Source organism: Sceloporus occidentalis, unplaced genomic scaffold (genome assembly GCF_023333645.1).
Source record: "Sceloporus occidentalis isolate IW3139 unplaced genomic scaffold, rSceOcc1.0.p SCAF_57, whole genome shotgun sequence".
NCBI classification, from domain to species: Eukaryota; Metazoa; Chordata; class Lepidosauria; order Squamata; family Phrynosomatidae; genus Sceloporus; species Sceloporus occidentalis.
Window position 1 is genome coordinate 5,389,099 of NW_028317037.1, and position 14,264 is coordinate 5,403,362.

The window sequence follows — 14,264 nt, forward strand, 5'->3', positions numbered from 1 at the left end:
TGGGCAAAGACACTCTCTGAATTGTGACTTCTCTGCATGCAGAAGGCTGCCATGGGAATTGGGGAGGAGGGCTGGATCCCATGGAAGGGTGGCAACCAGAGAAGAGAGAGATCCTTTCCTGCCCTGCCTGACTGGGGGCCTCTCTGGGGGATGGACGGCAACTGGTTTGGCCACTGGGAGAATGAGGGGCCACCAGGCCAGACATGCCTGACCCAGCAGAACCTTCTATGCTCCAGTGTTGCTCCAGGTGGAATCAGGCTGCAACTGGCCATTCAATGACCCAGGTATTACCATAGAGTTGTGGAAGCCATCCCGCATGACCATTCCATGCCTGGTGGGAGTGTTGGGTGAAAGGTATTGGAGATGCATTCAGCTGTGTTTCTATAGCCAGAAGCAAAACGAAGACATTTTCCTGTGAGGGCCACTGGGGACCTCTGCAGGTTTCAGCAGGTGATGCCCTCATTTCACATCTAGCTATGGGGACATAACCAGGGCCTTTTCCAATTTCCCATCCCCTGATCCCCAGCTAATCTAACAAGGTATGGAGTAACTGTTGTGTAGGGGAGCTGCTGTGAGTCTATGCTAGGTCCAAGGGGCTTTATTTGGTGCAGAGGGAGGAAGTGATGCCCACCTGTCAATTGGGCCAAAGGAGGCATATGTCACCTGCATATGTCACCAGCAGGATGCCGATCTTTGTGACTTTGAGTGCTGCAGGGTTTCTTTCCAAACCAAGCCTAACCCTGGTCTCTTTTCTCAGGAACTTCATCTTGGACCCCTTGTACACTGCTTTGCAGTATCTTTTGCTGGAAGTGACCAAAGCGCAGGCCCACCAGGAACCCCCTGCCTACCTGATGGCTGACATAGAGGTCAAGCAGAGGGAGTTGAGCTCCAAGAAGAAGAGGCTGCCGAGGTGCAACAACTCTTTGGTAAATTGCCATCCTGATTATTAGTTTCATCTGGGTCACTGCTGGGTCAGCTCATGAAAGCAAGTGGAGAACAACTGTCCCAGTTTGGCAGAGGGAATCCTGCTTAATCCTCTGTCACCTCATTTTTTCAGGGGCTTTGAAAATGACCCATTTCTCTCTCCTGCTCCCACTTTCCCTCTTCTCCTTAGTTCACTTCAGTTACTGCAAAATGTGTTCCAAGTTCAAAAGACATGTGCAGCGCATCAACTCAAAAGAGGGAGAGGGGAGGAGAGAAAGGGGCAGAGTCTTGCCCTTGCCAGGAGGCGGAAGCTAAAGCAATCTACTGTGCCCTTCCTCACTTGTGCGATCTTCGTCATTAACAACATTGGCCATCTTGAACCCCTTCTGGTGTTGCTTGTCCACATATGTCTTGCTTTCCCCATCTGTGAAATGCTGAGGGATATGGAAGAATTTCTCTGAACCTAAATTGGGGATGGGCCCAGTGGCCCTCAAGCCCAGAGTACTCCCCAGAACTGTTTTTGAAATTAGGAGAGATATGGCTAAATTCACTATAATTCCTTGGTGACTAAATGTACTTTACGTGTTGGGGTAATCAGTATCCCAATCAATCAATAATATCTCAGAAATGGTCTAAATTATATTGTTTATTATATTGTTTATTATATTGTATATTATATTGAAAGGATTCGAGACAAACTGGATCTCAAAGGCTGTAGCTTTTTGCTTTCTTGCAGAATTTAAAGTTTATTTCCTGGACTGAATTCTGAAGTGTTGAAATAATATTTTCAATGCACCATGTGCTTTCCTCCCCTTTTGCTTAGTTACTCTCTGGATAAGGCTATTTTCTATTGCAGGTGACCTTTGCGGATGTAGCAGTATATTTCACCGAGGAGGAATGGAAACTGTTGACAAAGAAGCAGAAACTTACGTACAGTTCTGTGATGATGGAGAATTATGAGAATGTGGCCTTTGTGGGTAAGGAACCTGAATCCATTGCCCTTCCTGTGAAGACTGAGGGCCCTTTCATCATTCACTGTCAGAGTGCTTTGTTTCCACTTTAGAATTATAGAATCAAAGCAACTTCCTGACAGTAAGGGCTGTTTGATAGTGGAACACATTCTTTCTTTGGAGTGTAGTGGAGTCTCCCTTCTTGGAGGTCTTTAAACAGAGACTGGATCACCATCTTTCGGGGATGCTTTGATTGAGAGTTCCTGAATGGCAAGGGGTTGGACTGAATGACCCTTGTGGCCTCTTCCAACTCTACGATTCTATGATTCTATGATCAGTTATGAGTAATATCTATGAAGGGAAGAAAGGGGGACACAAAACCTGCTTTTTCTCTAATGTTTCTTTTCCATCCTGAGCTTGCTTAGCTCCATGGTTGATTCCAGAGGCCCTTTGTTACCCAAAATGCTGGAGTCTGGGGAGGACACCCGCAAGTGCTATGCTTTTAGGGGAATTTGGTACATAGCTCAATAGATCGAGATAGTTTTACTGGGGCAACAGTGACCTCTGGATCCCGCCCAGCTCTAGCAGGTCCTGAATCAAACAGTACGTCAGAGGCATTTGAAATAGGTTTTTGTGTTTTATTTAGGGGATACACAAAGAAGTATTAAAGCTCTATGTTCTTTCTATTATAATAAGGGAGGCCAATACATTCCAGCAGCTCTCCAAGTCTTTGTTATTAATATCTTAGCACAACTATTATACGGTTCTGAGATTTGTACTTTCAGTAGCTTTACAACCTTCGAGGCAGTTCAAGCAAAAATTTTAAGAACAATTTTACGTGCCCCAAATTGTGTTTTGAATCCCATTCTCCGTCTAGAAACAGGGATGCTATCTGTTGAGGCGCGTGTATGGATATGCAAATTAAATATATGGCTCAAAATGTTTTTTGTTCCGATCGTTTTAGTGCCATTAATTCTAACAGACTCCTTTTTGTCTCCCTGGAAGGAGACGCTGACCTTGAAACTCTTATCTCTTGGACTCTCACTATCTGAAATAACTCTACTAGGCTATGATAAAGCAAAATCTGTGATTTCTCAACGCATCGAGGATATTGATTTCCAGACTCATATAAGCCAACTAACTTTACATCCTGTTAGGGAATCCAGTAGACCTGGCAAATATGCGAAATATTTTGAGAATTTGAATGTCCCAAAATTCAGAAGAGCTTTCATGTCAGCAAGGTTTAACATCTTACCATCAGCAGTCCTGGAGGGCAGATTTAAAAAGATCCCTTACGAACACAGATACTGTCCTTGTGGCTCGGAGGAAATCGAAAATATTAATCATGTTCTCTTTGGCTGTTCTTTGTATACAGAAATACGTGCTTTATATATAACACCAATTGTGTTGCAGTTTCCAGGCAGACAAGAGCAATTTTATACCAATTTTCTACTTGCAGATCAGAAGGAAGTTATAACGCAAGCAGTTCTTTTGCAGCTGCTATTGCAAATCGTTAACAGCTTGTTAAACAGATGTAATATGTTATAATCTCAAAATCTGTATAGATGGCTTGATTTAACGGTAAAATTTGTAAAGGAGGAGGTATGGCCGTATTTTACCATACCATCAAACTAACCTAGTTGGGGACTAAAGTCTAATGAAATTACCCCAATCAGTTGCATCTGATTAATGGCACTTTGTAGTTTAGCTCTTGCTTGGACAGGGGATATGACTGTGGTTTTGAACTAATATGTCTTGAATGTGGTACTCTATTACACAATATGATAGTGCTGTTTGTGAGGTGATGGCAGCCTACTCATTGTTGTCTGTTTACCTGATTGTGCAGCCCTATCCTTACTTTTTATCCTTACTTTTTAGCCTTACTTTTTATAAACTATCATTTGGTTATACTCTCCAATCTGCCTGTACATGAACCTATGTTGTGTTTTAAATTGGAATTTTGTATTTGTGCTGGCCAAATGGCTGTAATAAAGTTATATTATTTATTTAGGGGGAAAGCAAAATACACAGACACACATACTATATATATAAGTGTTCATGCGCACACACAAGATCTAGGAAGCAAAGGTGGGAGTAGTGAATAGATGTAAGGCTTTGTTAAAGGTATTTATTACCTATCCAGAGCTTTATTCCTGCGACAATTGGGGTTGGTGAGTGCATTGAGGTGCTTAGCCAAGAAAACAGAGTGTCTGTCTCTAACTGGAGTGACACTGAAGCACAGCAAGTTGGGCCTGATATTTATACTGAAATTGGTGCTTAGGGCAGAAACTGAGGGTTCGGAAAGGTTTATAGCTCTTTAGAATATTTCCTGTGAGGGGAAAGCATGGCATGAACACGAATTGAATGCAGTGTGTGTTTGATGCAAATACCTCAGACAAAGACCACACTGCCTCTCAGGTCCTTGTTGGCTCTGAATTTCGATTGCGTTCACAATCCAATGTACACTACAATCTGAGGGTGACGCTCCCAGATGCAGCTCAACAATAACATGGCAGAGTATGGAAGCAAATATCTAGATATAGGTATTGGCAATACACAGACCACTGTCCACACTTAAAAATAAGTCACAGACACAGTAGATTTCATTCAAGTCCTTGGAGGTTCTTTATCTTGAGTTACAAAATAATACAAATGAATAAATGAATAATTTATTATGGCACATGGCCAGCTTAAAAAAACAAACAAAGTAAAAACAAGTATTACAAAGAATCACAATAAGTAGACTGCATCCTAGCAATAAGGGTAAAATCAGTTCATAAAAAGAAATCCTAAACCTTGCAAGTAAAAATTGTCCCAAATAACTTTGAGAAATATAGACTTAAAACAGTAGACTGACTCTATGTCATAATTATTTCAAGATAGAATCATAGAATAATAGAGTTGAAAGAGACCGCAAGAGTCTAACCCCCTGCCATGCAGGAAATCCAAATCAAAGCATGCCCAGCAGATGGCCATCCAGCCTCTGCTTGAAGACCTCCAAGGAGGGAGACTCCCCTACACTCCAGGGGAGTTAGTTCCACTGTCGAACAGCCCTTACTCTCAGGAAGTTCTTCCTAATGGTGAGTTGGAATCTCTTTTCCTGTAGCTTGCATCCATTGTTCCGGGTCCCTGTCTCTGGAGCAGCAGAAAACAAGCTTGCTCCCTCCTCAACATGACATCCCTTCAAATATTTAAACAGGGCTATCATATCACCACTTAACCTTCTCTTCTCTAGGCTAAACATCCCCAGCTTCCTAAGTCATTCCTCGTAGGGCATGGTTTCCAGAACCTTCATTTTAGTCGCTGTACTTTGGACATGCTCTAGTTTCTCCACATCCTTTTTAAACTGTGGTGCCCAGAACTGGACACAATAGACCAGGTCGGTCCTGACCGAAGCAGAATAGAGTGTCGCTATTACTTCCCTTGATCTAGACACTATACTTTTATTGATGCAGCCTAAAATTGCATTGGCCTTTTTAGCTGCTGCGTCACACTGTTGACTCATTTTCAACTTGTGGTCTATTTGGATTCCTAGATCTCTTTCACTCATAATTTCATTCAGCCAGGTGTCGCCCATCCTATATCTGTGCATTTCATTTTTCTGCCCTAAGTGCAATACCTTACATTTCTCCATGTTGAATTTCATTTTATTAGCTTTGGCCCAGCTTTCTAGTCTATTCAGGTCATCTTGAATTTTCATCTTCTCCTCTGAAGTATTAGCTACTCCTCCTAATTTGGTGTCATCTGCAAATTTGATAAGTATGCTCCCAATTTTGTCATCCAAGTCCTTGATAAAGATGTTGAATAGCGCTGGGCCCTGGACAGAACCCCACTGGACACCCCACTAGTCACTTCTCTCCAGGATGAAAAGGAGCCATTGTTGAGCACCCTTTTGGTTCGGCCGGTCAACCAATTACAAATCCATGTAACAGTTGCCTTGTCTAGCCCACATTTTACAAGCTTGTTTGCAAGAATGTCATGGGAAACCTTGTCAAAGGTCTTACTGAAATCTAGATATACTATATCCACAGCATTCCCTTCATCTACCAAGCTGGTAATTTTATCAAAAAAAGAGATCAGGTTTGTCTGGCATGACTTCTTTCTCTGAAACCTGTGTTGACTTTTTGTGGTTATGGCATTGCTTTCTAGATGTTCACAGACTCTCTGTTTAATGATCTGCTCTAGAATCTTTCCTAGTATTGATGTCAGACTAACTGGACGATATTTCATGGTTGTTTCTGCATCAGTTTCAAAAAATTTCTGCGACAAATAATCACAGCTGCACAATATCTGGCAACTTCAACAGTTACCTGCTCCTAATAATGCAAATATTTGCAAGCTCTCCTCTCCAACTTCCATCAACTTCACCATCTCTTGTTCACACACCAATCCAATCCACACCGATTCGCATGTGAGCTGTATACTGTATTGGCTGTGAGTCATCTCCTGGAGCCAAACAGCATGAAGTGACTTGTGCAGTTGGTTTGCATCATGCCTTGGGCTCCGACTCTGTACTTTATGGCAGTCTCAGAGTATATGATGCCACCTGTCAATCAAAGTATTTTTGCACATTTTTAATGGAACATTTTTTCACCAGTCCTCTGACTATCTGCTTCCACTGATTCCCTCAAGGCAGTCCCCATCCAGTCTCTTCTTTGCTAGCTGCTATAAGTACGGATACAATCGTTCCATGGATTTAGGGTATCTGCAACAGGATCATGCTCGGGTCACTCACACCAACTTTATTAATTTACTGTCAAATAGGGAAGGGTAAATGGGGGCTAAATCTGGGGGTAACACCCTCCTCTCTTAACTCTGATTTTCACTTATCTGTCATTGTCCTTCTTTACAGAAAAACTTGTGAGTCAAGAGAGAGTCCACACAGCAGAGAAGCCATTCAAATGCCAGCATTGTGGGAAAAGTTTTTCTACGAAGTCACACTTAGTGACACATCTGAGAGTTCACATAGGAGAGAAGCCATTCAAATGCCAGCATTGTGGGAAATGTTTTTCTTTGAAGTCAGTCCTAATGACACATCAGAGAGTCCACACAGGAGAGAAGCCATATAAATGCCAGCATTGTGGGAAATGTTTTTCTTGGAAGTCATACCTAGTGATACACCAGAGAGTCCACACAGGAGAGAAGCCATTCAAATGTCAGCATTGTAGGAAAGGTTTTTCTCAGATGTCACACCTTTTAGAACATCGCAGGATACACACAGGAGAGAAGCCATTCAAATGCCAGCGTTGTGGAAAAGGTTTTTCTCAGAAGTCAGTCCTAATGACACATCAGAGAGTCCACACAGGAGAGAAGCCATACAAATGCCAGCGTTGTGGGAAATGTTTTTCTTGTAAGTCACATGTAGTGTCACATCAGAGAGTCCACACAGGAGAGAAGCCATACAAATGCCAGCATTGTGAGAAATGTTTTTCTTGGAAGTCTGACCTAGTGAAACATCAGAGAGTCCACACAGGAGAGAAGCCATACAAATGCCAGCACTGTGGGAAATGTTTTTCTTGGAAGTCAAATCTAGTAACACATCAGAGAGGCCACACAGGAGAGAAGCCATACAAATGCCAGCATTGTGGGAAATATTTTTCTAGGAAGTCACACCTAGTAACACACAAGAGAATCCACACAGGAGAGAAGCCACACAAATGCCAGCATTGTGGGAAATGTTTTTCTCGGAAGTCAAACCTAGTGAGACACAAGAGAATCCACACAGGAGAGAAGCAACACAAATCCCAGTAGTGAATTAACATTATTTTTCTCAATAATGAATACAAAAAATATATTTTCAATCCAGTGGTGCTAAGAAAAGGCCCTTGTGGTTTTGTTTGTAAGCTTTGTGTGTCGATATGTCTGTTTGTGTTCTAAAGTTGTATTTTGTTATTTTAAGGTTTTAATTGCTAATAGTATAGATAATTACTTTGGGATGTAAATTTGGCTGGAGATTGTGGGTCGTGGTATAGGTTAGTTAGTTCGGGGGCTGGGATTTGTTATAGATGTGTAGAATAGTTATGGGAATGATAAACTTTTGCAATGTGTGGGATGTTGGCTGAAGAAAGTTGGGGGCAGGTATTGACATAAAGGGCTAGTTTGTGGGAATGGCAATGGTGGCCTTATTATCTGTGGGGCAGAGACTGTGGGAATTGGAGGTGGGGGCTACGTTTTGAAGAGGGTGGTGTTTTAGGTTTTGACGTTTTAATGTATTGTTTGGATTGGAGTGGGCAGTTCTGGCTTAAACACTGGATTTCTATGTGTTCTCAATAAAGTTCTTTGCTGTTTCAACACACTGGACTCTTGAATGCACAGAAGTTCTGAATCTGCCCAAAACTGACCCTTTCTTCTCTCCTCAGTCCTCAGCTCCATTCCCAGCCATAAGAACAGCAGAGGCAAACACACACAGTCACACACACACACATACAGGATACACAGAGAGAGCCTTCCTTTCCTGCCTTTCCCTCCTGAGTCCAGCTCTGCAACTTGGGCTCCATTGTGGTTTCCTCAAAGGAAGGTAGGAAGGGGAGGCCGCTGAACCCCCAGAGCATACCTTCCTTTCCCGCAAAGGCTCCCAGCGGAATAAGCAGCAGCAGCATCTAGGCCCTGGCAATCCCTGCGCATGCTGAGAAGTGGCATCGAGGGGGATGTTGCGGTCTGCCAGGACTAAAAGCCTAGGCGAATCCAGCAGCAGCTCAAAGACCAGTTGTGTCAGATCCGCTAGGGAGTCTGTTAAGGAACAGGGCGGACAGTAAACCCACAGAATCCCCAGACTTTCCCTAGTCTTTAAGCTGAGGTATGTACATTCGATGTGGTCCATCATACGGATAGGTATCCTGGGCAAAGCAAGATTGTCTTTATGGACCAAAGGCACTCCCCTTACCTGCTCACTGAGGGAGAACCCAGCTGGTAAGGCCTGATCCCAGGTGGCTGAGCTATCATCATCCAGCCAGGTCTCCGTGAAACAAGCCAGGTCAGCCTCTTGGTCCAGTAGGAGATCATGGACTATGTGTGTTTTATTTTTGACTGACCTGGCATTACACAAGAGCAGGGAAAGGTTCTGTGGCTGGTTTGGTATGCTCTCCAGCCCTTTTGGGATAGCAGGGTGAATGGAACGGGAGAGAGATATCCTAATTGCAGCCCATCTTGCAACACAAAAGGCAGTACTTTGGAAAAGGAATAGCTTTTATTGAAGAAGAAGATACATGTAATAGAAGTCACTTTTTTGTCAGGAATTAAAGAAGATATAAACATATCCCTTTTACAACCATATGAATCCACCCCATTCCATTTACCAATCAAGCTAATTAATTGGATATCCCTTTCCCGCACAGTGTTCTCCCGCCCTTTTCTGCGCAGGGTCCTCCCATCCGGGATTCTGGCAGCTTTCCTAAAAGCAATTAAGCTCTCATGTGCCTTTTCTCAACCACTGAACCTGTGGCCTTGGACCACAGAACTCAGCCACACAACAGTTTAATTAATATTATGGCTTAACTATATATATAGTTAATATATATATCCCCATCAATCCCAATCTAGTATGATACCATGTGAAAAGATAATAAGCATAAACCTGTAACAACATAATGCAATATAAAATACCAATAACTCTCTAGGTTCCCCCTCCTTTTACAGAGACAGTCTTTTAAACGCAAGCCTCTGTTAGAAGGATGATTCCCATACATTCCAATCCTAGCAAAGAAGCACATTCTTTAGCCATGATCTCCCTACCTCTTTCTAGCATCTTCTATTAAAGCACATATTAAAACATATTATTTTAACCCACCATAAATCCCATCTATCTTAACTCTAATCTAAACCTAAACCTATAACCTTTATGGCATGAATCCCAAATGAATAAATGCACGAATAAAGGTATTCGTGACATATTGTGATTTCAGGCTGGTGCTCCTTACCTGAATGAGACTTGCCCATTGCAACCTGAGGCTGATGCCTCTTGCCTGAAACATTGAGACTGGCCCATTGTGACTTCAGTCTGATGCTCCTTGGATGAAGGACTGAGACAGTACTATTGTGACTTCAGGGTGGTGCTATTTACCTGAAGGATTGGGACTGGCCCATTATGTGTCAGAAACAGTGTATAAGGGTTCTGTCATAAAGAGTAAAATATTAGGGTTTGGTTATTAAAGTAGGAGTTATAGTTGTAGTTCATAGTAGGTAGTGTAGAGTGATGGGTTGTAGAAAGCATGTAGTGGGAAATGTTAGGAAGACAGAGTGGCTTTTACATGGCCTCAGAGGGAGCGATCAGGGAGACCCAGCAACATCAGGGACTGCCTGAAGGACGAGACTTCTCCCTCCTTTAATTGTCACCTTGCATCTGTATTATATTCAATTTTTACTGTACACCGCTATGATCATTGTGGAATAGCGGTCTATAAATAAAACCTATTATTATTATTAAGGAGGGCATTTGGAGAGGGGCTGGGGTTACAGCTGGAGGCTGGTTAACAAGGAGGAGTCAAGCTGGCTTTGGAACAATGCTCTTCAAGGTGAGGCTGTCTGGGAGAAAGGAAGGGAAGTATACACAACCTTGGCTTAGGGAGGGGTTGAACAAGGTCCTTTGGACTTCAGACTTTGCAAAAACATGTTAATGGATGTTTCTGCCTGGATTGATCAATAAAGCTGCTCTTGTTTCAAATGGGTTTTATTTTTTGAGCACAGGACTAACTCTAGATCTCGCAGTTTGCAAAGTCTCACTTTTTTACCTCCAATGGAGACCCAGGAACAAGAAGAGTTCTTGGGGAACCCGGTGGTTCTGGAGATCCCGGTGGTGGAGGAGCATGTGCCTTCTTCAGAGGAACTAGGGCCAAGCCCAAGACTGGGAAACGTCATGTAGCTCACACCATCCAGGCCACCACTGGAGGATTTGGGTTTCCGGCCCCAGACTGGGGAAAGGAAGGCCGCCGGGGGGCAGTTATAGCCTGGGACCTGGCAGTGGGGGAGTCCCTTGATACCTGCCCCAGCAAAGAAGAACCCCAGGTAGAAGTTTATTGAATGGAGGAAGACAGAAAGGAAATAAAGGACTGTATGAAGGGGATGGTGTCCAAGTTAAAGATGTGAGACAAATGTGTGAATTCTGACTTAAACCCAAAACTGAAGAACCAAAGAACAAAGGAATGGTGTTTTAAACAAGCTAAAGAACTAAACAAGATGGTTCCGCGCAGAGCATTGATGTGAAGGAGGGATTTGGCATCTGAGACGAGGAAAGGCTGAGGAATTTGGAAGCTGAAGCGGGGAGGTGTTCAGGTGTGTCGAACTATGACCTGGAAGGTGCTTTTTCTCCTGAGTCGCAATAAAGAGGAACTGACAGGACAATGGACTGATTTGAACAGAACAGCCTGCCTTTGAACAAAATGGACTGTTTGAACAGCTGTCTCCTCCCAAAAAGAAGAAGTTGAGTAATGGGCTGCAATATTGCAAGACTTCAACAGCCAAAAGCCAGAGAGAAGAAAAGTATAAGGATCCTTGGCTTTCACCCTAATTTTGTTGGCACCAACTATGCGGCAACGATGTCATCCCCAGCCTTTGAGAACAACTGATCAATGTCTGGCGGAAGGAAAGTGTGTGTGAGTATTGTATGGATGTGTGAGTGAATGAAAGAGCTCTTTATAATCAATGTTTGTATTATGTTTTGTGATTTAATAAATTTTGCATGTAAAGTGTTTAAACCCAAATTTGGTGTCTCACTATCTGTGTTAGCCCTGCTCTGAATAAGTCCACAGAAAGAGAAATTTTCATTACACGCTCTCAGGTTAAACAGGTTGCCCTTACAAACTTGGGCATAACAAAGATGTGCAGGAGGAAGATGTCAGAGATGAACTGAGGGCAGCTGATGCTCCTTGCCTGAAGCATTGAGACTGTCCCATTGTGACTTCAGTCTGATGCTCCTTGCCTGAAGCATTGAGACTGTCCCATTGTGACTTCAGTCTGATGCTCCTTGCCTGAAGCATTGAGACTGTCCCATTGTGACTTCAGTCTGATGCTCCTTGCCTGAAGCATTGAGACTGTCCCATTGTGACTTCAGTCTGATGCTTCTTGCTTGAAGCACTGAGACTGTCCCGTTGTGACTTCAGTCTGATGCTCTTTGCCTGAAGCTTTGAGACTGTCCCATTGCGGTTTCCAAATCCTTCACCATTTTAGTCGCCCTCCTTTGGACTGGACACAATATTCCAGGTGGGGCCTGACCAGAACAGAATAGAGTGGCACTATTACTTCCCTTGATCTAGACACTATACCTCTATTGATGCAGCCTTTAATCGCATTGGCCTTTTTAGCTGCTGCATCACACTGTTGAGTCATGTTCAACTTGTGTCTACTTGATTCTTATATCCCTTTCACACGTAGTTTCATTCAGCCAGGTGTCCCCCATCCTATATCTGTGCATTTCATTTTTCCGCCCTTAATGCAGTACCTTACATTTCTCCCTGCTGAATTTCATTTTGTTAGCTTTGGACCAGCTTTCTAGTCTATTCAGGTCATTTTGAATTTTGATCCTGTCCTCTGGAGTATTAGCTACTCATCTTAATTTGGTGTCATCTGCAAATTTGATAAGTATGGCCCCAATTCTGTCCTCCAAGTCATTGATAGAGATGTTGAATAGCACTGGGCCCCGGACAGAGCGCCACTGGACACCCCACTGGTCACTTCTCTCCAGGATGAAAAGGAGTCATTCTTGAGCACCCTTTCGGTTTGGCCGGTCAACCAATTATAAATCCATGTAACAGTTACCTTGTCTAGCTTGTTTCATGTTTTTGTTTTATATTCTTTTTTTTAATTTTATTTTTATTTGGTTTTTCTTTTCTTTACATCCTTATTTTCAGTAATCATCAATAAAAGATCATACATATCGTCTATACCTTCCCTTATCCCATTCCCTTCCCTCCCTTTCCCCCCTTAAACCCCCCACCCTCTTACCCTTCCCCTCCTTCCCCTCCCCCCTGTACACATCCTAGTACATTCCAACCTATATAGTCCTTTATAGATTACATATTACTCTTTCAATTTTCCTTTACAATCATCATCCTTCCTTTACATATATCTATATACAAGTCATTTCTTTTGCTCTTTACCTCTTTACTTCCTAATCTTCCTTTTCTTTTCTTTTCCTCTCCTTTATTTTCCTTTTACTAGTTTTCTTTTCTTCTTTCCACATAATATATTACTATGTTCCATTCATCTTTATCCTTATCCTCTTCCTCTTTCTTTCCTTTTAACCTTTTAGACAATCTGTCTGAATCTCTCATATCTAACAACTTATTAGTCCATTCTTTTAATGTAGGGGTCTGTGTAGATCTCCATTTTTGGGCGTATAACAACCTTGCTGCTGTCACCATGTATAACACAATTTTCCAATATGTTCTTTCAGTCTCTCTTCCTATCACGCCTGTCATATTTAACAAAAATAACTCCGGGTTTTTTGGGAAATTCCTTTCCAACATTTCTTTCATTGCTACATATATTTCCCCCCAAAACTGCTTTGCTTTGTTACAGACCCACCACATGTGGTAAAACATTCCTTCTGTTTTTCCACACTTCCAACACATTTTGTTTACCTTTTTGTACATTTTGGATAGCTTAACCGGTGTCAAATACCAAAAATAAAACATTTAAAAATAATTTTCTTTCAGGTGCTGTGCCATGGTGAACTTATAGGTTTTCCTCCATGACAATTCCCAGTTTTCTAAGAATATATTTTGTTGTATTATTTGACTCCACTTTGTCATGTTTTCTTTAATCACTTCCTGTTCCAAATCTCTTTTTAGTAGTTCCCTATAATATTTTGTTATCTTTTTCTTTTTCTGTTTTTCTAATATTATTATGTCCAATTCATTGTTTTTTTCTCTATTCCTTCTTGCTTCATGTCTTTCTTAAATCTTTCTTCTAATTGTTTATATGCAAACCATTCTATTTCTATATTTTCTTGTTCTAATTTTTCTCTAGATTTAAGTTTTAATACCGCTTTTTCCCCTTCTTCCACAATATGCTCATATGTTATCCATTTTTCTTGTACTTTTCTAAATTTTCCAAAATGAGCTTCTTGTGGTGATGTCCACCTTGGAATCTTATTGTAAAATCTTTTACTATAATATTCCCAAATTTTTAAAAGTCCTTTTCTAATCACATGGTTTTTAAATTCCTTATCTTCTTTCCATTTTTTATACACTAAATATCCATGCCATCCTGTTTTATTGTTATGACCCTCTAATCTTAGCGTCCTTTCATTCCTTAGGTTAATCCAGTCTTCCAGCCACAACATTCCACAAGCATAATAATATTTTTGTAAATCTGGTGCACCCAAGCCTCCTCTATTTTTTACATCTATCACATTATTCCATTTTATTCGTGCTTTCCTGCCAGCCCAAATAAATT

At 41.9% G+C, this 14,264-nt stretch overlaps 1 protein-coding gene across 1 annotated transcript; it reads left to right on the forward strand.

Annotated features, from left to right (window-relative positions):
- Nucleotides 1-316: 316 nt before the first annotated feature.
- LOC149287775 (uncharacterized) lies at nt 317-7,680 on the forward strand. Its single transcript, XM_089492594.1, has 3 exons — nt 317-334; nt 1,781-1,901; nt 6,727-7,680. The coding sequence occupies exons 1-3, from the start codon at nt 317-319 to the stop codon at nt 7,623-7,625; spliced, it is 1,038 nt and encodes a 345-aa protein (XP_089348720.1). The 3' UTR covers nt 7,626-7,680.
- Nucleotides 7,681-14,264: the final 6,584 nt, after the last annotated feature.

What these genes read in the sequence shown, in the direction of transcription:
- LOC149287775 (XM_089492594.1), top strand. An exon ending in TGAGAATGTGGCCTTTGTGG is followed by an intron (nt 1,902 to 6,726) that starts GTAAGGAACCTG and finishes CCTTCTTTACAG; the next exon opens with AAAAACTTGTGAGTCAAGAG.